This window comes from Bufo gargarizans, chromosome 2, assembly GCF_014858855.1.
Source record: "Bufo gargarizans isolate SCDJY-AF-19 chromosome 2, ASM1485885v1, whole genome shotgun sequence".
Classification (NCBI taxonomy): domain Eukaryota; kingdom Metazoa; phylum Chordata; class Amphibia; order Anura; family Bufonidae; genus Bufo; species Bufo gargarizans.
In genome coordinates this window covers 30,879,745-30,903,069 of record NC_058081.1, presented here as the reverse complement: position 1 = coordinate 30,903,069, position 23,325 = coordinate 30,879,745, and the positions used below count along the sequence as shown (strand labels likewise).

At 40.7% G+C, this 23,325-nt stretch overlaps 1 protein-coding gene across 1 annotated transcript in view; it reads right to left on the bottom strand.

The window, feature by feature from the left end:
• Window positions 1-23,325, bottom strand: part of LOC122925554 (venom factor-like) — a 73,722-nt gene that overhangs the window by 34,940 nt on the left and 15,457 nt on the right. Inside the window, exons 12-27 of the mRNA XM_044276912.1 lie at window positions 22,113-22,319; window positions 21,107-21,310; window positions 20,029-20,190; window positions 19,810-19,939; window positions 17,774-17,848; window positions 17,463-17,663; window positions 15,047-15,158; window positions 14,648-14,733; window positions 12,068-12,207; window positions 11,745-11,951; window positions 6,329-6,389; window positions 6,065-6,151; window positions 5,447-5,650; window positions 4,899-4,974; window positions 3,385-3,544; window positions 1,550-1,648 (exon numbers count right to left, since the gene is read on the bottom strand). Coding sequence (XP_044132847.1) covers window positions 1,550-1,648; window positions 3,385-3,544; window positions 4,899-4,974; window positions 5,447-5,650; window positions 6,065-6,151; window positions 6,329-6,389; window positions 11,745-11,951; window positions 12,068-12,207; window positions 14,648-14,733; window positions 15,047-15,158; window positions 17,463-17,663; window positions 17,774-17,848; window positions 19,810-19,939; window positions 20,029-20,190; window positions 21,107-21,310; window positions 22,113-22,319 — 2,211 coding nt within the window. The remainder of the gene's footprint in view (window positions 1-1,549; window positions 1,649-3,384; window positions 3,545-4,898; window positions 4,975-5,446; window positions 5,651-6,064; window positions 6,152-6,328; window positions 6,390-11,744; window positions 11,952-12,067; window positions 12,208-14,647; window positions 14,734-15,046; window positions 15,159-17,462; window positions 17,664-17,773; window positions 17,849-19,809; window positions 19,940-20,028; window positions 20,191-21,106; window positions 21,311-22,112; window positions 22,320-23,325) is intronic.

Genomic DNA, 23,325 nt, shown 5'->3' with positions numbered 1-23,325 from the left:
CATGTAAAATAATTTTTTATATGTTTCACTATTTGAGATCCGTGTTGCTCATAGGTGTGTTTTCATTTCACAGCACACCATGAGGGTAGGTATGGTATTGCATTAAAAAAATAGTAAATGCTATAATTGCTTGAAAAGTTATTAAAACGAGTGAGTGTTAGAAGACATATTTAGGCATACTACACCTATAGTTAGTGGGTTGTCTGACTTTTTTATAAAGCTCACCTACCTGTGATAAAATAGAAGAAAATCAAATACTAGTCACTTGATCCCCCCGTAAAGAAGTTGTATACTCCGCATAACTGCTCTAGCTAGTCACTGGCCTCAGCAGTCTTGTACCATATACGGCCGAGTGGTGACATGCAGCATATATTGCTGCGGTCAAGTAAAAAATTTCCATTGGTTAGGCCCAGACAGGTGGCTGATTACTTAAAGGGGGTATTCCCATCACATACAATAGGGGCATATTGCTAGGATATGCACCCATTGTCTGATAGGTGCGGGTCCCAGAGGTGGTGCGGGGAGAGCTGTGGCTGGAGGACCCTGGATTTCCCAGGGTCCGTCCACCACCTAGCGCTTCTCCCCGCTGCTTTCATACAAGTGAATGAGAGCGCGCCATGCACGTGCGGCCCCTGCTCCGATTCATTTCTATGGGGCAGACGGAAATAGCCGAGCCAGTGCTCGACTATTTTCGGCGGTCCCATTAAAATGAATAAGGGGCGGCTGCACATGCACAATTTGCCCTCCATTAATTTCCTCGCTCCGTTCTCGTTGTAGGTGCAGGTCCCAGAGGTGGGACCCGCACCTTTCAAACAATGGGGGCATATCCTAGCGATATGCCCCCATTGTATGTGATGGCAAAACCCCTTTAAGTAGTGAGTATAGGACTTTTTATCACATTTAGGGGCTTTGGGGAGCTTAAAAAAAGGCATAGGTGTAGAAAATGGTCTAAATTTAAGCCAGCAAGGAAGCTGGTTTACATTTAGACTGGCGGTGAATACACCAAAGTTATGTTAGAAGCCAGACCTCTAAATAACTTTCGGCAGATCCACCATCAGCTAAAGGGCTTATTAAGACCGGAGTCTTAAACACTGCTGTTTATAAATTACTCCCATTGTCACCAAAATATCCAACTTTTCCCTGATTTCCTATTCCCTCACCACTTTTGAAAAAATTGGGTAGACCATGGGTGGGACAAGCTGTGGGCCAGGGGCAGAATCTCCATGGCCTAACACATTTACCAATATGTGCTTCAGATATCTGGCTCACATTGTACCCAAAATATACACCAGCTACTTGCAAATTTCATCTTGTGGTGCCTGGAGATGGTATGCCAGCGAGGCTTCTTAATAAAACTGGCTTTAGAAACAACATTCAAAATAATTCCCACCACCAACACGGTATTATCTATTAAAAGACCATGCTACAGTTGACCATGTCTTTGAAGGTATATCATCTCAACTGTACTTCACAAAAAGTAGGACCATAGTAAAGTGTAGAGAAGTTGACCTTTTGAGGGCAATGTGTTTAATGGAGAGGAGGAACTTACAACTTGGTCTTTACAGGTTTCTTCACTAGTCAACATGGCGATGAGGACGAAGGCTGTAAGACTAGCATCCAACTCAACAGCACCTGTTTTTATACCACCCTATGTAATGAAAAGAATACACTTACATAATGCTACTACAAAAAACATTCCCAATCTCAGCAGTAGATTTAGGCCCATTGCACACGACCGTATGGCTTTTTCAGTGTTTTGCAGCCTGTTTTTCACGGATCCGTTGTGTTTGTGTTTCAGTTTCAGTTCCGTTTATCTGTTCCGTTTTTCCGTATGGCATATACAGTATACAGTAATTACATAGATAAAATTGGGCTGGGCATAACATTTTCAATAGATGGTTCAGCAAAAAACGGAACGGAAACGGAAGGCATACGGATGCATTTCCGTATGTGTTCCATTTTTTGCTGACCCATTGACTTGAATGGAGCCACGGAACGTGATTTGCGAGCAATAATAGAACATGTTCTATCTTTAAATGGAACGGAAAAACGGAAATACGAAAATGGAATACATACGGAGTACATTCCATTTTTTGCGGAACCATTGAAATTAATGGTTCCGTATACGGACCGTATACGGAACGCAAAAAAAGGCCAGTAAACGGGGAAAAAAACGGTTGTGTGCAGGAGGCCTTAGAGTAAACTATTTGCAGCATGAAATTATGTGCCTAGTCTGTGTAATTTATCCTACCCACCCCTTAACTTTTAAAATGTACCTGATGTCTGCACTGCTGATCTAGCTCCGCCTAAGAGACAGGTCTGCAGCTGCATGTCACCCCTTCCTGTCCACTTTACTAGATTAAAGAGGACCTTTCATCAGTTTAGCCATTAGTCTAATTATGGTCTTACCTTATAGGGTGGCCCCCACTGATGCCATGGCATTTTTTTTTTTAAAAAGAACCCCTGTTCTTCCACTCTTGACCCCATTTAGGTGCCTTATATTATAATGAGCCTACTCGGTTATACTAGGCGGAGATTGCAGTTTTGCTGGGGGCGGTTCTCCTCTCCCTCGCTGTAAGCGCATCCAATCAGAGCGCACCGCTCTTAGCCAGGGAGAAGCACATCCAATCAGAACGCACCACTCTTAGCCATGGAGCAGCTCATTCTCCCTGGCTAAGAGCAGTGCGCTCTGATTGGATGCGCTCACATCCAGGGAGAGGAGAACCGCCCCCAGTGAAACTGTGAGTCTCCGCCTAGTATAACCGAGTCAGCTCATTACAATATAAGGCACTGAAATCAATGGGGCCAAGAATGGACGAACGGAGAAGGTCTTTGGGGGACAAAAGTGCCATGGCATCAGTGGCAAGGTAAGACTATAATTAGACTACGGCTAAACTGATGAAAGGTCCTCTTTAAGCCATGTTCACACTTTTAAGATTTCTTTCAGAATTTAGGTGCATATTCTGCATCTAAATTTTTGAAGTATCATCTGAGTTACTGCTGGTAATGCATGTGAATAGGTATCTTACCCAGTTGCTAGCTATAGATAATTTCCATGTAGAAAAACAAGCAGGCAGATTATCTGAGACATGTCTATGGCAAATCCACACTGTGAATATGGCCTTATTGCTGAGGAAGAGATTGGTGACTGACAAGATTTTCTAACACACAGTAAAGTAAGAATGAGAAGTATTTTATAATGGTCATAATAGCTACTGTATGCTGTGTACTCCACGGTGGTTTTCTTGGTCCCAAGTGTTTACCCTTGCTCATTAACCATGTCATTGGGTCATCAGATTTGAGAACCAAGAGAATTATATTCCCATGTCTTCTAGTTGGAATGTTCCAGTTTGCTTTTTGTTTTTGTGAAGGTTTTGTACATACCGCCATGTCTTGATGATAGACAGGAAAATCCTCTCTGAATTCTCCATCTGGATTTAGTTTATTTAGAATGAGCCACTTCACTGCATTACATATAACATTTTTCTGAATATCAATCAGACTTGAAGCCAAGGAAAATACTTTGACTACGTAAGCAGTGAGCCTGTAGATAAAAAAAAAATATTAAGAACAAAGTAAACCAAAATTACACCGAGTAAAATAAGTTCTACTAAGTAGAAGTATAACTTAAAATGCAATGGGTGGAGTTTCAAGAGGTAGAGAAGCCACGACGTGCGGATCAGGTGTTGGGAATAAGCCACAAAGAAAATGGACAACAATGTAGACAAGTGACCACCAGTCATGGAGCCTAAATTATTACGACTTTACATGTACCTTATAAAGAACACGTTGTAAATAAGCTAGATTGGATTTCCACCCATGAACCAGCCTTTATATTTAGGGTTGGGCTCAATCTTACATCACTTCATCTGGCTATGTGGGTGGTGAAGGCTTGAAGGGGAAAGATCACCTTAACATCTTCTGACTTCTATGACATGTCTTTAGTCAGGGTGTGTCAAGAGTCCCCAACTGCTGAACTTAAAAAAAAAAATGGGCACCAACACAGCTGTAAAGTGCTGATCCCTTTTATCTTCTGGCTTGGAGGGCTTTTGAGTTCCCAAACCAATAGTTATAATATTCCTTTCACTACAATGGACCTGCTATGCTCAATAGCAATAAATCCCCGCTGCAGTAAATGGGAGCCTCTGTGAGAAGATGAGGGCTTTTTCATTGTGTCAATCGGCGGGGAGGCCAGAGGACACAGGCATCTACTGATGACATCTTTGTATTTAAGCAACTGTAGCTTCTGCATTTAGTAAGACTACCTTCATATGGTAAAAAAAAAAGAAGGATAATAGTTTTGAAGGATTATTAAACCAATGGTAAGCAAAGTTAGAGATGAGCAAAGTTTTAAAAAAATCTATTTGGCTGCTTCATCAAATTTTGGCAAGAAGTTCAATTTATTACTTATTGCATTTTTATTGTATGGAGCAGTCACATTCCACCTATCAGGGGGTTAATCTGGGGTTAAAACAAAAAATATATACCCTCACCTCATCCATTTGATCGAGGAGAAGCCATTGCGGCCATCTTGATTGAAGAAAACACGCCAACAGGTGTGCGCGCTGATGTGATGATGTCACCATGTCATCAAGCTGGGGGAGTGCTGTGGCATCATCACTGATGATGTCACTGCGCCCAACCAGCGTGGTGATGTCACACGTCAGCGGGAAGGAGAATTGGGGCACTGTCTTCCATCAAGATGGCCATGAAGGCCTCTTCGCACTCAAATCGATGAGGCATGTATTTTTTTTTACTGCCATTTCAGGAAAAATTGATTTGTTATAACGAGGCACCAGGAAATTCACATTTGTGGCTAATCAAATTTTTCCTGAAATTCGGATCGAATTCCACTTCTTTAACTTTGGTTTGCTCGACACTAGTAAATTTTTAAATACCATGTGCTAGAAGATGTATGGATCCAGGCACCATATGAACCATCTGGTTTTGCAAAAGTCAGTTGCTGAACGACACCTGTCAAAAAAGCACATACAGTAAATCAGTGTACATCTGAAACCAGGGATTCTACTGTGTCCAGATGCTCTGGTGGGACTGGACATATAGGTCATCATGAATACATCTAACACCCTTAGATCCATAACTATAGGATTTCCATTAGCCCAGTTCCTGTATGAAGGCATACAGGGTCCCTATGGTTTTTATTACTGTATGGTGCCCCCATGAGTTTCATTGCTTCTAGAGGAGGATGTTTTAAGCATGACCACCACTGATGGACTGCAGGGTGGTCGTAAGCATGGAAAGCAGCAGTCTATAATGTGATGGAAAAATGAATCAAGCCAGCAAAGGAGGCAATATGGAGAATATATATATACATTAGTAAGTGCCTTGTATTAACTTTCTCTACATGATAAATGCCACTTGCTGAAGTGAAACCTGCTTTTGGAATAAAAAATAACTGAGAAAAAATTACTGAGAAATATCTTACCATTTTTGATGAACTGAATGGCCTGATCCCTGCGCTGAAGTCCTATTTTTTCCCATTGGTTGCTGAAATCCAAGTAATGTGTGGCTATCAGGGGAGAGGTCATACTCATCATGTTTTGCTCGCCACATCCTTGTGGAGGATTGATCAGATGGTTCAGATTGACACCATCAATGGATTTCTCTACCATTTCAGTTATTGGGCTTCCTGGGTATTGTGAAGGTAAAAGTCATGAGATCCGGCTAGCAAAAGAGTCACTATTTCATGCAATTCATTCTGTACATGTATAGATGTACAGTATATATGTATAGATATATCCTATATACTGGTTATATATGGTCCGGTGACGCTTGTACATATGCTTGTGCTCTAATGCTAGTTTCACACTAGCACTTGTGATCCAGCAGGCTGTTCCAGCACGCATTGCCAGAAGCTTTTAAGGCTCCCTCCGACCCCACTGACTATAATGGGGACCGGCAGAAATTTGCCTAGAATCTGCCAGAAGAAAACTGCCTACTGGATCGTTGGATGAAATATATATGGATTTTATAAAGTAATTATTTGAAGCATTCAATAGTATCCAATATACTGTAATAGCAGATCTAGCTAATCAGAGCTCACCTTGGATGGTAATAATGGTGTCAATTCTTGTATTAGGAACAATATTTTGGGGATCTACTGCTGAGACCCGCTCTTCTTGTACTCCTCCTGTATAAGAATCACCAATAAGAAGAAATTAAAAGCTATAGTGATTTGGAAATAACAACAGCTTAATAATCCATGAATTCATCATTATTCTGCCCCCCCCCCCCCATAAAAAAATAATAATAATAATTCTCATCCACAAGTATATGGTAACACCACAGACTTATACAATTTACAAACCTCTTAGTTCTGGCTCCAAAACAACGGATTTTGTGATCTTTGTCAAACGTCTTCCTTCTGGCTGGAAATTAAAAAAAAATTACCATGATGATGGGACATCCATCAAACCTCTCTTACATCGGGAATCACGCATGAAGTTGTGGAAGTTTTTTGTGGCCATTTTTAATGTTCTTTTTTATCTGTGTTTTTCTTTTGTGTTTTTTTTTTCTGCAGCCATGTATAAAACGCACTACAGAATGTTGTTTTTTTGTTTTGGTGTTAGAGGGTCAGTGGTATTGTTTGAAAAAAAATGACATTTTCTGAGCCTAGGAATTTTTTCCGGATTTTCTAAAAAAGGCTTATCTAATGGACCTGAAAACATTAAATCATTATAGATGCCACATAGCTTGGTTGTAAAAAAAAACAAAAAACAATCTAAAATGTTTGGAACCGCTGCCGTTTTTCTACGAGCAAAAAATAAAAATGGTGAGCTTTTATGATGATGTTTGAGCTGCAGTTTTTGCTTTCATTTTAGAGCTAATGGGGGACATTTACTAAGAATGTTGCGCCAGAATTATGGCATAAAATGTGCCAAAAAGAATGGCGTTTTGATTTGCACCAAATATATCAAGAGTTTTCTCCATAATTTCCACCATAAAGAATGCATCAAACCAGAAATTAGTTATAAATGTCAAAGTGGGTGGGGCTAACAAAATGGCGCATATGCCTCATTTATCATCCTCCTATTGGCAGAAATGGCTCAAATTGCACACAATTAAGCCGGCTTATGCAGTGGTGTTTTGTGTAGACAGTGGTATTTACTGCATAAAGATGGGGGAACAAGTATTAAAACAGGTTGCATTTATTTTTACCTGATATAAATGAGCTAAAAATAGGGTTTTGTCAGTAAATTGACATTCAAAAAAAACAAAATTATAACAAAAACATCCCGAGTCATAGACAAAAAGGCGCAATTTACCAGTGGAAATGTCACAAATATGTGTCAAAAGTCTCAAGTGTGGTCAGGCAGGGGTGGCTGAAATGGTGCATTTCGGTTTAAAAAAAGTTGCATTTTAGTGCCATTGACTTTACAATGTCGCAAATCGAGAGAAATAGGAGAATCAAGTTTATATTAAAAAATGCACATTTTAAAAGTGGCGTGTGCCTTTCAATATATGAAGAGTAACAAATCACCACTTAATTTGCAATGTTAAGATTTATTGGTTGCAAATTACGCTATTATTGATAAATGTCCTCCCCATCAGTTTTCTGCTCCTGATGAAGCAGAGCAAAACCGCGGTCGGTCAAGCACACAAAGATAATTTCTATAAGCCAATTTGAAGGCTTTTTATCTTGTAAGTAAATAAAAACGTGTTTCTTAAAACCTGTGACTACTGTACTCTACTATATAGTAATTTTTTCTTGGCCGAAGGATACTGATATAGATGCCGGTGCAGAGGAAAAACTGATACCAGCGATCGACTGTGGCACAGAGGCATGGGGTTGGTGGATAATAGAGACCAGCAGATCATGAAGGAGGATTGCAAGTTTTTTATTTGCAAGAAGATCCAATTTTTCTCCACAAACTTTCTGGTTGTTCCTACGGCGCAGATCCATTAATGTTGAATAGAGGAAAAGAGATTTTGTCCAGCTTGTACTTGTGGTAATCCAAGGCTTCTTTATTGAAAATTCAGTATAAAATCCAGGTACAGAAAGCAGAGTCTACATGTTTCGGGCACAATGCAATCTTAGACCTTACCGTCATGAGTAAGGGCTAAGATTGCATTGTGCCCGAAACATGTAGACTCTGCTTTCTGTACCTGGATTTTATACTGAATTTTCAATAAAGAAGCCTTGGATTACTACAAGTACAAGCTGGACAAAATCTCTTTTCCTCTATACTTCCGTATTTCTCCTGATTCGGGTGAAGGAGCTGCTCCGTGCTATACCAGTGGAATCCCTGGCAGGTGAGAGCCGCTCAATACTTCTGTTTTCTTCAAATTAATGTTGAATGTATTATTCAGTACAATGAAACTTCAAAACACAGAGGGTGGGAAACCCTTCAAGTGAGTACAACTGCCAGACCATTTTTATGTTATCCAATACAACAGTAGAGACAATACAAAACACAGACACCCCTAAAATAGAGGCTATATGAGATCCAAAAAGGGAAGAGGAAAAGGGAAGACAGAGGAAAAAGAAAGAGAAAAGAACAAAGAATATCTTGAAGAATATTGAGCATTTACTATCCTCAGACGCTTTTAATATTTCCATTCTAATTAGAATATTCAAGGCCTAAGCCCATTGAGCTCTGAATGGCGGTAAGGGCGACCTCCAGGGTCTAGGAATAATCTGTCTAGTCGCTACAATAAAGTTGTGGAGCAGACATTTCAATGTCCCAAAAACACTCCCTGGAAAAAGTGACAGAAACGCCATCTCCAGGAAAAGAACCAGAGATAAATGGCAAATAAAACTGTATACGGAATTGACATCTTGCCACAAAGGAGAGATCAAAAATCAACTCCACCAAATATGGGACATAGTACCTAGAGCTGAGGAACAACGCTAACACTCAGCAGGAACAGAATAAAACATAAGGTGTAATTTAACAGGCAAGTTTTTAAATATGAATAGAAATAGAAAGTTTATGAAATAGAATAAGTGATGTAGTCCACTATTCCTGAGAAAGTGTGCCTCCCAGCTCCTTCTCCCAGGTGGCAATGAAATCTGGCTTAGAGTCCCCCATCTCCTCCTGAAGCAACATTTTATAGATCTGAAAAATAGTCTAAGTGGGCTACAAAACAAAATGATTCAAATGGTCTAAGACAAGAGGATAAAGAAGACAGAGTCCATTTTAGAAATGAAACCCCGCAGGCAAAAGTATTGAAGTCACCAAGCTCCCCTTCGGTGGTGTTTGCAGCCCAGAACCCTTATGCACATCATTCGCCCTGGGTTCTTCTCCCCTCCGTAAAATGAAGGAGGGGAGAAGAACCTGTCCCGCTCTTAAAAAGTAGAGCAGTGAGTGGGCCTGGAGATGCTATCAAACAGGAGAAATGGGTTAACCTCTACCAAGACAAGTTTAAAGAGCATAGGAAATGAGAAAGAGGGAGATCTTTTACATCCCTTTCAGTGAGCCAAAACACCCCTTTTGCTTGAAAAGGAATAAGGGTATGTTCTAAAGCCACCCATAGTTTAGAGGACATGTGATGACAGAGATCTAGCACGCATGTTCCAATAGCTGATGTGTTGGAACTCATGAAGGCCTAGGTCAACTCTGGTTTTAAGGAGTGTAAGTACTGAATGACCAGGATCGCATCCAAAGTAAGAAGAAACTATCTTCTTCAGTCTCATAAAGAAGAGTTTGGCAAGCGGAATTAGGAGGGTTTGAAGAAGATATAATAATTTGGGTGAAGTATCCATTTTAATGACATTATCCCTACCAAACCAATAAAAAAGGAGTAAGGACTATTTACGTAAATCTGTTTCCAGAGAGTCTAAGAGGGGCTTATAATTAAGGGGAAAGACTTGGGAAATTATCAGAAGGAAGGTAAATTCCTAAGTACTTAATGAGGATTCTTTCCATCAGAAGGGCAAGGCCTCGGACAAGTGTCACACCTCCACAGATAGAAGAGAAATGTTAAGTAATACAGACTTTGGAACATTTACCTTAAAGTTACTAACCATGCCATACCTCTGAAATACATGCCTTATCACAGAGAGACAAACCCTTGCTGAGGTAACATAAAGAAGGAGGTCATCTGCAAACAGGCATAGCTTATGGTCCTCGGCATCCTCTAATGGATATGTTTTGTCTAAGTGTATTGGCAAGGGTTCCATCACCAGTACATAAAGGTAAGGGGAGAGGGGACAGTCCTGAATCCTCCCATTATGAATTGAAAAAAGAAGCTGCAAGAGTACCATTCACTCTAACCCGTGCAGTGGTGCGACGATAAAGGCCAATAATGCACTTCCGAATGCGACAAGCCAGGCCAATCTGAGTTAACGTAGATTCCAGGAAGTTCCAATTCACCCTGTCAAACACTTTTTTAGCATCGACAGTGAGTAAACAACCAGGTTGAGAACAGGCCTTAGCCATAGATATTAAAGACAGAGATTTGATAATGTTGTCTTAAAGGGGTTGTCCGGGTTCAAAGCTGAATCCGGACATACCTCCATTTTCACCCCGGCAGCCCCCCTCACATGACCATCGGAGCAGTTCATGCTCCGATGCTCTCCTTTGCCCTGCGCTAAATTGCGCAGGACAAAGGCATTTTTTGGAGATCCGTGACGTACCAGGGCTCTCCATGGGGCTGCCAGGAACCCCGGTGACGTCACCGGCACTGATGGGCGGGATTTAGCTCTGCCCTAGCCAGTAAAACGGCTAGGGCAGAGCTAAAGCCCGCCCCTCAGAGCCGGTGACATCACCAAACACACTGCTGGGTGGAAGTTACCGCCCGGCAGTGTGTTGTTGAAAACAAAAGAGCCCGTGCCCTGTGCGATTTAGCTAACTAACTATCTAATGTAATTGGATAAGGAATAGGATCCAGATGAAAGTACAGAGCATAGCAATGACACTGCTCTCTCTCTCTCAGAACTGCAAAAAACTGCAGAAAATGGCTGTTGGGGAGGTTCTTATATAGTAAGGGGTAGGCAACTTATCTATTTGTTGCTAGGGATGTTGCTAAGCTCAGACAAAGCCATTGCAGCCTTTTCATTGGCCCACAAGCAAGAAGACAGGTTACTGATGAACAAAAATCTAGAATATTTGCGATTATGAAGATATGGCACTATATTCTACATCTTCGCGAATTCTCGAAGTGCCGATATTCACAATAAAAACTGATAGAAACTACTGAAGAGATGGAGGTGGTAATGTTGAATTTATGACTGTGAGAATAAATTTGTTATGAATCTAGGAGCCAGCAAAATAAGTCAGTGGCCAGGATGCTACATGTCACAAAACTTGAGGTTATGAGGTCAATGTGAGGTTATATGACCTATGATGCTGGTGCTAGGGGGAGTTCTGGTGGGGGGGGGGGGGGGGGGTGTGCGCCAAAATATAGCTTCACTTGTGTTGGCAAAAATCCTTGCACCGGCCCTGGCTGTCATTCACACTGCGGATAACACGTACGGCATCCGCTCATGTGAAACAGCCCTTACTCTTTTGTCCGATCCTCCACCGCTTTCACAAGTACTCTATGTGCTAGCCACAAGTACTCTATGTGCTAGCTAGGAGGCATACAGATATATAACAGGGTCTCGTTGAAGTCTACACATGCTCCGATATCCCTTATGACTCAGAGTTTGCATGGAACCATTAAATGACCATCTACATGGTGGAATGTTGTTGATCGTGTTTAGAATCTGTCATATTCATTACCTCTTTACACCTTCATACAGGTATGCTATCAGGACTGCATCTTTCTTTGTTACTTACCACAACAAACAACGTTTTCTTTACACCATCAGATAAACCCTGTCCAGTTGCCTTCACTTCAATTTCATGATATCCCAGGGTTAGTGGTACAATAATAAACGTTGCAGCCACAGATGAGGAAGGTCGGATTGTCACTTCTTGACGGAACTTCTTCTTGGCAGTAGAGAGACTGCAGAAGTGTTCACTGTAGGTCCAGTATACATACAACTAAACCAAAAACAACAAGATGACCGTTTATGAAAGACCAATGACTGAGACGTAAACATTCTCAGGTTAATTGACTCATCTTTCTCATTTCTATGACTGTAATGTGGTTGACTTGCCTTCAGCCTAATGTTTTGATAGTTGTAGATAATGGCCCGTATCTCTACTTGTTCATTTCTCACCACAGAATATGGAAGCTTCAAATCAATGAAGAAATTCATCTTCACCTGAATATTATGAGGTTTAGACACACAGATACCTGCCAAGAAAATGAGGAAACAAAAGAGAACATCAAATTCCATGTGATTGATTGCAAATATAATCTATGTAGAATGTACTTACAGTACATCACTTTTTTATATTCCCATGATCCTGAGTTACATCCTATATTATACTCCAGAGCTGCACTCATTATTCTGCTGGTAAAGTCACAGTGTACATACATTACTTATCTAGTACTGATCCTGAATAACATCTATTATTATACTCCAGAGCTGCACTCACGATTCTGCTGGTGGAGTCACTGTGTATATATACTACATTACTTACCTAGTACTGATCCTGAGTTACATCTGGTATTATACTACAGAGTAGTGATGAGCAGCATAGGCAATATTTGAATTTGTGATATCTCACACATTTTTTGCGGAATATTCACAATTGCAAAAATCAGCAATGTAATATGCACGTATTGTGCGCACAATTTCATTCCCTATAGCAAACAATCACACAAAGGCTAGATGCCAAAAGCCGGGTATATGCAAGCCAACAACCTATTCATGAGACAGGTACAGTCAGCATACCTTACAATAGCAGCCTTGTGCATTATGAGACATTCAAGAGCAGCTCTCTATCTACATAGTCGAGAACCAGTGAGCCTCAAAGTTGCTTGACTTTTGTTGCATGACTTGGGGGACCTGCGCATCTAGATCATCATCATTAGGGTGACAAAAATTGTAATTTTTTTTTTTTTTGGGTGCCAGCTAACTCTTCTCTAACTGCTTAGGAGAGCAGGGCTGCATACAAATTAAAACCTTTCTATACTGTTTTGTCATGTGAACTAATTTACATAAACATGGGGATATGGTAAAGACATGCAAAGACATGCAAATTAGCAGAATCTGCCTTGTTTTTTAGCTGAAACACTATTTGCATGTCTTTACCATATCCCCATGTTTATGCAATTAGTTTACATGACAAAACAGTATAGAAAGGTTATTGAATATAAATGTTAGGACAATTATAAAACTTAAGATTTTATGCAGCCCTCCTAAGCAGTGAGAGAAGAGTTAGCTGGCATCCCAATTTTTTTTTTACAATTTTTGTCACCCCAATGATAATGATCTAGGTGCGCAGGTCTCCCAAGCCATCCAACAAAAAAAAAAAAAATCAAGCAACTATGAGGCTTTATGGATCTTAGTCAGATAAGAGCTGGTCTTAAATGTCTCATTGCACACAAGGCTGCCATTGTAAGGTATGCTGTCTCTACCTGTCTCATGGATAGGTCGTTGGCTTGTACATACTAGTGATGAGCAGGAGGTGCCATATTCGATTTTGCGAATATTTGTTGAAATTGAATATTCGTCATTATTCTATTTATTGCAAATAATATGCCATTTAATTATTTGCGTATTGCAAGTTTAACTGTATAAGGCAACTTTCCTATTGGTTGGCTATCTAGAATTAAGGAAGATAATGAGTATAGCGCTATATTCTTTATATTCGTTAATTCTAGCAAGCCAAAAGGAAAGTTGCCTATCGACAGCTCTAAGTTGGATTCACAATGCGAGAATATTACTTTGCCTATTTTTTGCAATAAATAGAATAATGACTCAGTATTCTATTTATTGCAAAAAATAGGCAAAGTAATATTGTGGCATTGCTAATCCAACATAAACCGTCGTCAGCTGATTCCACATAGATGTCTACAGGACCTGTTCTATTGAACGCTTATACAAGTAGAGCCCCCCCCCCCAGACAGACAGAGTGGAGAGGGTGTCAGCAGTAAGTTTGTGTTGACATCACTGATTATTTTGCCCTTCCTCTGATCCGTCAGAACAATAACCCACCCAAAAACTGATCTTGTCTGTTGAGGATCCGCCTTCACTCGATGCACACAGCAGTTATATATATGCATATATACACACCACCAATACAGGGACTATTATATATACTACCACTACAGGCAGCATTATACTACGTGAGAGCATTCTAAATGCTAACACTACAAGGGAGCATTATAATACAGGGGGCACTATGGAGTGGGGGTAAGAATATTATATATACTAGCACTACGGGAGTGAATAATATTACAGTATAATTCCCTTCTGTAGTACAGGGGGCACTATAGGAGGGAGGCATTATAATCCAGGCCAGACCACTACAGGAGGCAAAAAAGAAAGAAGGAGGCAAAGACGAAAGTCATCATGGCGATCTTGTCCGAATTGAGAACATGAGGAAAGAGAACATCTACAACAGAGGAGACATCACTGGATGTAATAGGTATGTGGCACTGTATTGTCCTGTATTTTTCACAGCACTATATGTAATGTGTATTACCAAATGTGTTCAACAGCCGGGCTGGGGGAAATGGGTTGGATAGAGAATTTGGAAGGTAGGTGCCATTTAAATTTTCACATCAGGCAGAAAAATGGCAATAATCAACCGTGTACACTCTTCATGAGAACAAGAACACTTACCTTTACTGTCAGACAGGCTCACTGCCAAAACCTCCCATGTGGTGATTGAATCTTTTAAGTAAACAGGTAGAAACTTGGTGGAGATCCTGTCAAAAAATGTAATAGAAATTCATAGTGTAACCCCCAACATATCTGACAATATTGGACAGGGTGATCATTAATGCTGATAACACTTAATGATTTCCAAAATTGAAAAAAGTTGATAAAAATGAAACATTTCCTATCAGGTAATTTTGCATTAAACAATGTCATTTTCTGATGTCATAGTCCCTTTAAATGGGACTTAGGTGCAGCACCAGGCACAGCCCATGGACAAAAGTGGCGGTATTTCTGGAAGATAAAAAGTACCGTATATTCTTTCATCCATTCACATACAATCCATTTAATAAGTTGACTCACCCTTTGCCATCTGGTGCTTCATTCATTACCTCTGTCTTCCAAAGCCAGCTTTCTGGGAAGAGTGTTCTGGATGTTATATCAGCATCATCAATAAATTCTTCATCTTCATCACCTGAGAAAAAAATTAATCTGAATACACTTATATTAAGGTGCAGATTTCGGCGCAACCGCTACAGTAGTTGCAATCTGCAACTTCTCCCCGCTCATGCCAGGTCTTAAAAAGGGGCAGTGGTGCGGGAAGGGCTGGCGGGGCCGTCACATTTACCATTTTCTACGCCTGTTTTAGGTGCAGAAAAAGGTCTAAATGTAAGACAGCTAGGAAGAACTGGAGGAGAATCCACCAAAGTTTTGAAGAGGGCTGAGATAAAAAGTTCCTAAGTGCTTCATTCACAACCATACAGGTAAGTATCTATCTGTAATAGTCTCCATCCACCATCTGTGGGATAACTGCAAACTAGACATTTAGCATGCACGGGGGAAATCTGCTAAAAAAAAAAAAGGCCAGAAGTAGTGTTATTTCTCATGTACACACACACTGTGCTATTGATTAATGCAAAATCTGTTGAAAGATCACGTATACTTTAAGTACCCAAAGGTGAATAACCAATGGAGAGCTGTGAGGAGCGCCCTATGGGCAGAGAGGAGAGCCATTGCCAGCAAGAAGGTCTAGTCTGCTAGTTTGTTGAAACAGGCTGTTGGCTAGGAAGGCATGCAGGACCAGCTGGCCAGAGCAGGAGAAGAAGGATGAGTGAAGCAAAGTGGTAGCAACGGGGGAGCGGGATGGCAGCAGATTTGGGCATTGACATAACAGAGTCCTAGGGTACCTCATAGTGTGATACACAAATTTTCAGGCCAATCAGAGCACTTTTGCTTTGGTTAGAATCGATTTGGACCCTAGACAAATTGGTCAATCGACTTGACCGAATCGAACCTGAATTGAATTTTGAGCAATTTGTTCAACTCTAGTAGAGTTCAAGCTTGACATGAAGCCTGGGGATCTTCAATGTTACCAATTATTTGTTCCAGCTGAAATGGAACAGCTGTAGCTTATGAAACCCATGAACCCCTTGGATTTCATCAGAAAGTCAGCAAGGAGGTCCAAGTTTCCCATGGAAGCATGACAATGTATAGGAAGTTCAAAACATCCAAATAAAATGGAAGAGAGAGAGAGAGAGAGAGAGAGAGAGAGAGAGACAAGAAAGTATAAAGAACTGTTCTAAAAAAGGTTTAAAAATAAAAAAACACGACAAAAAAATCCTAATTCTAAAAAAGTATACATAATTGGTATCTCCAGAAGTATTAAATTATTACAAAAATTAAATTATTTAACCCGCACAGTGAATGCCATGAAAATTTTAAATAACTAGCAGTGCAAAAACTTTTTCTTCATCCCACCCTTCATTTATAGGTCATCTGTCAGCAGATTTGTACCTATGACACATGAACAATGATGTTACTATATGTGAATGAGCCTCTAGGAGTAACGGGGGTGTTGTCGGTACACCTAGAGGCTCTGCTTTCTCTGTAACTGCTGCATCTTTTCCTCTTTGATTGACAGGACCAGGCAGTGTAAATGTGATCAAACCTGGTCCTGTGAATCAAGGACGTGGCAGTTGCAGAGAGAGCAGAGCCTCTAGGTGTAATGGTAACGCCTCTGTTGCTCCTAGAGGCTCATTTGCATATATGAAAACATCAGATTTCTCAGCAATGCGGGCACATATGAACATGGGACCAACACAGATGTCTTCAGCTGTCAAATGTACCTACGACAGGTCAGCCAGTGTCATTGGTACAAATCTGCTGACAGATGCCTTTTAAGTCTCTGCTCATTCTGGGCTTAGGAGTCATTTTCACTGTCCTAATCAGTAAATAACAGCTAATTTAGCTTGTTTTACAGGCTAGGGCAGCGCTAAAGCCCACCCATTAGTGCCGGTGACGTCACTGGGAACACTGCTAGGCAGAAGCAGAGTTTACACTAGACTGTTGACTTAAAACAGCATTTACACCAGACTATGTACTGACTGCAGCGCTTACAACAGACTATGGACTGGCCACCAAGTTGGAGAAAGGGCATCTGTGGCAGGTGGACCCTAGAAGAGTGTAGCGTCAGCAGATAGCCATGCATCTAAGGGACATGCTCATTCTCTAACGTTTAGATTATTGGTGCCTCCATCACTCTTTTTTCCCCGGGGCCTCCACCTTGATAAGAACGCCAGTAAGTAGGATCTTTTCTAGGCATTGAAAGAACAGAAGTTTTGAATGAATAAAAATCTTTTCCCCGTCATATTATATATGAATCTGCTTAGCTTCTCCTGCTTATCTCTGTTGCCTACTCTGCTAGGTGAGTTGGGCCCTCATGCTGACATATTTAAGGGTTTTTTATTCATAATCTATGATCATTTTTTTCACATCTTACTTCTTCCATCTTCATCAGTTGTTTTGAGTGCACTCTCAACTTCCCTTTGCTTTTTAATATGTTTGCAGCAATCAAGGAAAGCAGCGATACATTTCTCTCCATCCATAATGAGGTGAGTCCGACGTTCACAGCTGTAACCCATAGGGTTGTCGAGCATGCCGTGTTCACAGCATGTCTTCTCCAGCCCTATATATTGTGATGCTGGAAGGATAAAGTAGATCATTGTAGGCTTTGTAACTACTCCATAAAATACAGAAGCATAAATGTGATTAAGGGAATGAAGAAATGGCAATATATTGTCCCAGTTTTACCTTTTTTGTTCCGTTCTTGAATAATTAGACCAGAGGAACGTCTCCTACGCCTCAGATTTGGTTGACAGAAAGGCTCTGTGGAATAAATTTGACATTGAATAACTTTCAAAATAAGCAGCTTCAAGCTTCCCAGCTCCCCTTTATTTAACATCAAGAGGTCCATCAAATGTGCTCTAATTTTTTACTAAAGAAGTCTGTTACAGTTAGTACATCCTTAAGATTTCTCCCCAATATTGGACTACCCTTCCCACCAACAGAAGTAAGGCATATGACAGTAAGTAAGTAAGTGAACCTGTGTAAGGGTGGGTCGTGCTAGAGGGCAAAACCACAGTGGAACAGAGCCTTTAAGCAGCTGAAAATTGGGCTACCTGCATGGTAGTGACAGTGGGTAGAAGGTTAGGTGTCAACAGTGTCAAAATTGTAGCCCTGTACCTGGGAAGATGCATATGTTGGAGAACCACCATTGCCACCTATGCTTTGTGACTGTATAAAATGTACAATCTATACATCGTCTCAAGAAGACTGTGTGCAATTAGTTTAGAGGCTATAATATTATGCTTCTGTATCTCAGTAAAGTTTACTGTTTTCTACTGTGTCTTGACTGTCATTGATTTTATTTGTGACACATTCCCAGCCTTCTGCTCGGCTTACTGTACATATGTAGTATCCCAGAGGGACACTACCACTCCTACATTCCTATTGCTAGCCTGTTTGCCACAATTGTATTAGTTTGCACCACCAACTGTACCACCAGCAACAAAGTGTAATTTTGTTATATGCAAAATTTAATGTAATGTACCTGGTTCACTAGCAGGTGGCAGTGTACCTGGCAGAGATCCTTTCAGGGTGGAACTTACCATTCCATTCCCCACCCCCCACTCCTTAGGGGCAGAAGTGGGCTAGTCCTACTTCCTACCAAGTCAAGGGTTGCAGGAAGCTGGAGTGGAGTTGAGAGTTGGAGCGAGAGAGTGAAGCAGCATGGTGCGGAGAGGTGAGGCTTCCACTCATTGCTGCTTGGGAAAGTAGCTAAAGGAGCAGCTCACTCAAGATATATAAAAGGCCTTAGTACCCTACTCAGCAAAACGGGTCACATGATACCTCACTCTCTTAAGAAACAGTAACTGAAGCTGATAGGAACCATACTGAAGCCAAAGATCAGCAGCAGAGCGATTAAGCTAAGTATGCCAGTTTACCCTTAGCCTGTTGGAGCCAAGAGAAAGATCAAGTATTGTTTGGATGACACAAGTTTATTGCAAGTAATACCATTAAACACCATTTACGTGACACAAACTATTAGGCCTACAACTTACCACTCGGCATTCCTAAACACTGAAATTCAATCGCCCTGGGGAGCCGCTCATTGCACAACAGTGAAAACACTGATTTTATGGGTGGTCCTCTCAAAGAAGATGGTTACAACATACACAATATATGATGGAGCTAAAAATCTCTCACAAGAATTCTGGTCAAGATCAAAGAGTGCTCTCCTCACAAGGAATGTACTTTGGAAAAGGTTTCATTTTATAAAGTTCCTCAAGTATTTCCTTATGTTTTATGTTTTAGAAGTGGCACCAAATGTGTTGCCTATCTCTGAATCTACTAAATAAATTAAACAGAAAGGTCTGTTGAGTAATATTTAAACCTTTTTTTACCATTACTAACCAGATGCTTTTGTGAAAAAGACCAGATCAGATTTTGATGTTCCATTCTGGACTTTTTGGGGCAGTAGATGTCCATAACCTGAAATGTTTTTTGTTTAAACACTTTCGGAGAAAAGTACAATAACTTGACTGACTTGTATAAATCTCTGTGGCTATAGAAGTAATTTAAGTGTCATCAAAACCACACGTGGATTATAGTTCCTTTAAATCATATGGAACTTTTTCAAAATTACCATTAGAACCTAACTAGACATGGCTCTGAGAATATCCCCATACTCGAGTGATCAGGGATTGTTCCAGTTTACGCAGATCCCGACCCAGCCTCTATGACATTTCAAATCAGAAAGACAATTTAAATATATGATAAATGATCACCTGATCTCTGAGGAGTTGCCATGTTGAAGCTTGTTTGCAGGGCAAGGCCAGCATCATAAAACACTCCTGGTGCGTTGGCACCGCTTCCTGGTGTGCAACCAATGTCATATTTTTCCACCGAATCCCAGACCTTAACAGAACGAAGAATGACTTTCAGTGAACACTGTGCTTTGCATATGTAATAACTATTGTGATGCATGTTGCTTAATTATTACTCACCTTTCGCTGGGAGATCTTTAGTTTATTGTTGATCACATAGACACCTTTATCAACAGCCACCAGTCCAACGGCAGCTTTATGGTCTGCTTGTAGTTTCAGGCTCAAGGAGGTTCCAGGCAGCTGAACAGCATTGTCTTTGTCCTTATCTCCTGTTATCGACAGCTATAGGAAACAGTCAGTCATTAAAATATTTTCTTCCATCTCCTAGGTCAGCATGCTAACTTAGGCCCCCAAGGTTCGGGCCAACTTTCACCAAACAAACTCACTCATTTCTCGGGAGATTGCCCCTTTCATGTGGTACCAACAATCCTCTTTTGTTGGGTGAGCATGAACAAGTGCAGTAGAGATAATTTATTCACATACTGCAGTGATCAGCGTGCACTAGTTACCATCATTTGCATGCGGAAATGATCGCTGCTGTAACGTTCCTCATTCCTGATTATTGTCCACTCTTTCAACCTATATAAGCTTTTATCACAGCTTTCTGGTCGATTCTCCCTACCCTGTAATCTATATGAATTATTGCCTGTTATTACAACAGTTTTTAGATGAGACTTCATTGTTACTGAGACAGGAAGTGATGTCATTTGATAGATGCAGACAGGATGACATCATTTAAGATAGACTTGATGTTACTGAATTTAGGTTTTAGGATTATATTTTTGGGTAAGATATAGCTCTTGGGCTGTAAAGATACCATTGCGCTCCTATAATACCAGAGATAAGTAAGAAGAGAGTAAAGGGAAGGGGAAGTGTCATAAATTCTTAAAATCATGACCTTTGTCAGGATAATTATAGGCCCGAAAGAAGGGACGAAACTAAAGAAAAGGGGACAGTAGAGAAGAAAAAGACAAGCAACGGAAGGGGAGAACTCAGTTGATGGCAAATAAGTTTGACCCTATAATTTGGAAGCTTATAGATCTGTAGATACCAAACATTGTGTGCTATTTAAAAAAAAATTGGCGACGATAGCCCAATTTGCACAGGCTTGCAAGTTGTAGTATTTTCCCCTGTTACAAAATAGAGGGGGAAAAAACATAATACTGGTACTACTCTCTCTAATGGTGAATTTTCTTACCGTCCCCATACAGGTATCCTCCACATCAATCCAAACAGAGTCAGCCACAATTTCCCGATCTGCTCCAATGGTCACGGTATAGTATGCCAAAATGCGAAATGAAGGGATAAATTCTTCGGTTATTGGCAGTAACATAGTCACATGACCCTGGTCCTTCTCCCTCACTTGTGTCCCCACCTTCATTATTCTTCCTTTGTTCATTACCTGTAGAAAAAAGCATCAATGTCAGAGAACAGAGAATCTGGGAAAGATGGTAAATATTTTGACTTCTTCATCCGAGGAAACTACTTGCAGATAGCAAGGTTACTACAACTCAACCTCCATGCCGCAAGTGCTCATTAGTGATACACTGATGTATAGGGGTTGGGGATCATGCCTATGACCATTTTATGGATCCATCTTGTAGTACATATCTGTAATATAGCAGTTGTAAAAATGTGTGGTCCCTAGTATGTACAATATCATACAGAGGCACGTTTAGGTTTTTGAAAACAATCGGTCCGTGTCCAAAGTAGATCAAAGATTAACCTATATGGTGTGATCTGATTTTTTTAAATGGTGCTCTACTAACAGAAGAGGATCTCGGTCAGTTTAGGATCCCGTATTGCCTCAAGATGATATAAATATATGGGAAATAGTAATCTCTTTCATTCTAATGTCTATACATTCAGCACGTTTGTTATAATGGGCCCTCATGACAGCATGAAATATGGGACTGGCTTGTGCTGTCCATGTTAGTTCATTATCATGATTTGTGAAGGTATGTCCATGCATTTTATGGACAGCCTATTGATTTCCATGAGCACTGTGGTGTAATTCATTTTGCCTGGGGTGGCGCTGAACTGGCTGCCAATTCCACCACAGATTGCAGCTGATCAATGTGGCTGTCAGAATGGAGATACTATATGGTTATCTTATTTTAAGGGTACTGTTCCAACAAAAAAGCTGAGAACCCCTCTCCAAAAATTTATATAGGTTAAGCCAGAGAAAAGAAAAGGAAAATTACCACATAGTTGAATTGGGTGATCTGGTTTTGAACGGCATTGTCATTGTTCCGGATATTAAAGGTGATCACTGCATTCTCTCCTACTTTCAATTCTCCTCCCGTGACACTGAGATGTAAGTAGTTGCCATAGAGGGGTTTGTAGGCAAAGGCCGTCATAGTGGCAAAAGCTTGTTTTTCCTTGGGTATTTTGTCATCTGTTGTGGACACCTAGAAGTAGAGAGAAGAATCTGTGCCATCTACAATGGAGTAGTAATAAAATGGTAACTGTCTAATAACCAATATTCATAGTCAATAGTCAATATTCAAGTCAAGGAGAGTTTCGGTCGGCAGTCGGAGGTGCACGTGCCAAGATCAGTCCCAGTGGAATATAGAAGAAATCCCGACACTCGCTATCTTCAATCAGTTAATTTTTTATATTGTTCTCGAAAATAGTTATAACTAGAGATGAGGGAATTTCTAAAAAATTCGATTCAGCCTGTTCGCCGAATTTTCCACAAAAAATTCAGTTTGATCCAAAGTTATTTGTCGCGAATCTCGTTAAAAACAGCTATTTCCTGGCTGCAGAGAGCCTTTATAGTGGTGTAGAATAGAGATGGCCTTGCGGTTCGCCCGGTGGTCGTTTCGCGGCAAATTTTGCGTGTTCGCGATTCGCCGAACATGCGGACATATGCCCGCCATATTCTTTTACATTGTGAAGAACTTTGACCCATGACACATACATCAGGTGGTACAGGACAGCCAATTGAGACGTTTCAGCACATGGACATATCCCCTACCTTATAAATAAACCTGATCTGGCCGCCATTTTACATGCAGTGTTTTGCCAGTGTAGGGAGAGGTTTCTGTGTGGAGCAGGGACAAGCTGTTAGGGACACCAAACGCTAGCTAATAGGGCCACAAAAGTCATTTTAAGGACTGGTATAGGTGTGCTATCGATATGTGTGATACACTGAGGGGTGCGATATACTTATAATATACTTTTATAATGAGTCAAAAACACATAGATCTATATAGTGATCACCTGGAAGTCAGGGGCCTAGGGGCTTACTAGGGCCATTATTATATAGGGTAAGGTTCCGTACGGGGTCGCTCTTATCAGGGCGGGTGGTCTGTGGTTAGGCTATCAGAGCCAGAATAGCACCCCCCTGTAGGGCAATATCAGGGACAGTTCTTTGCCCACCCTGTCCTTCAATACCACATCATCATCTAGCCC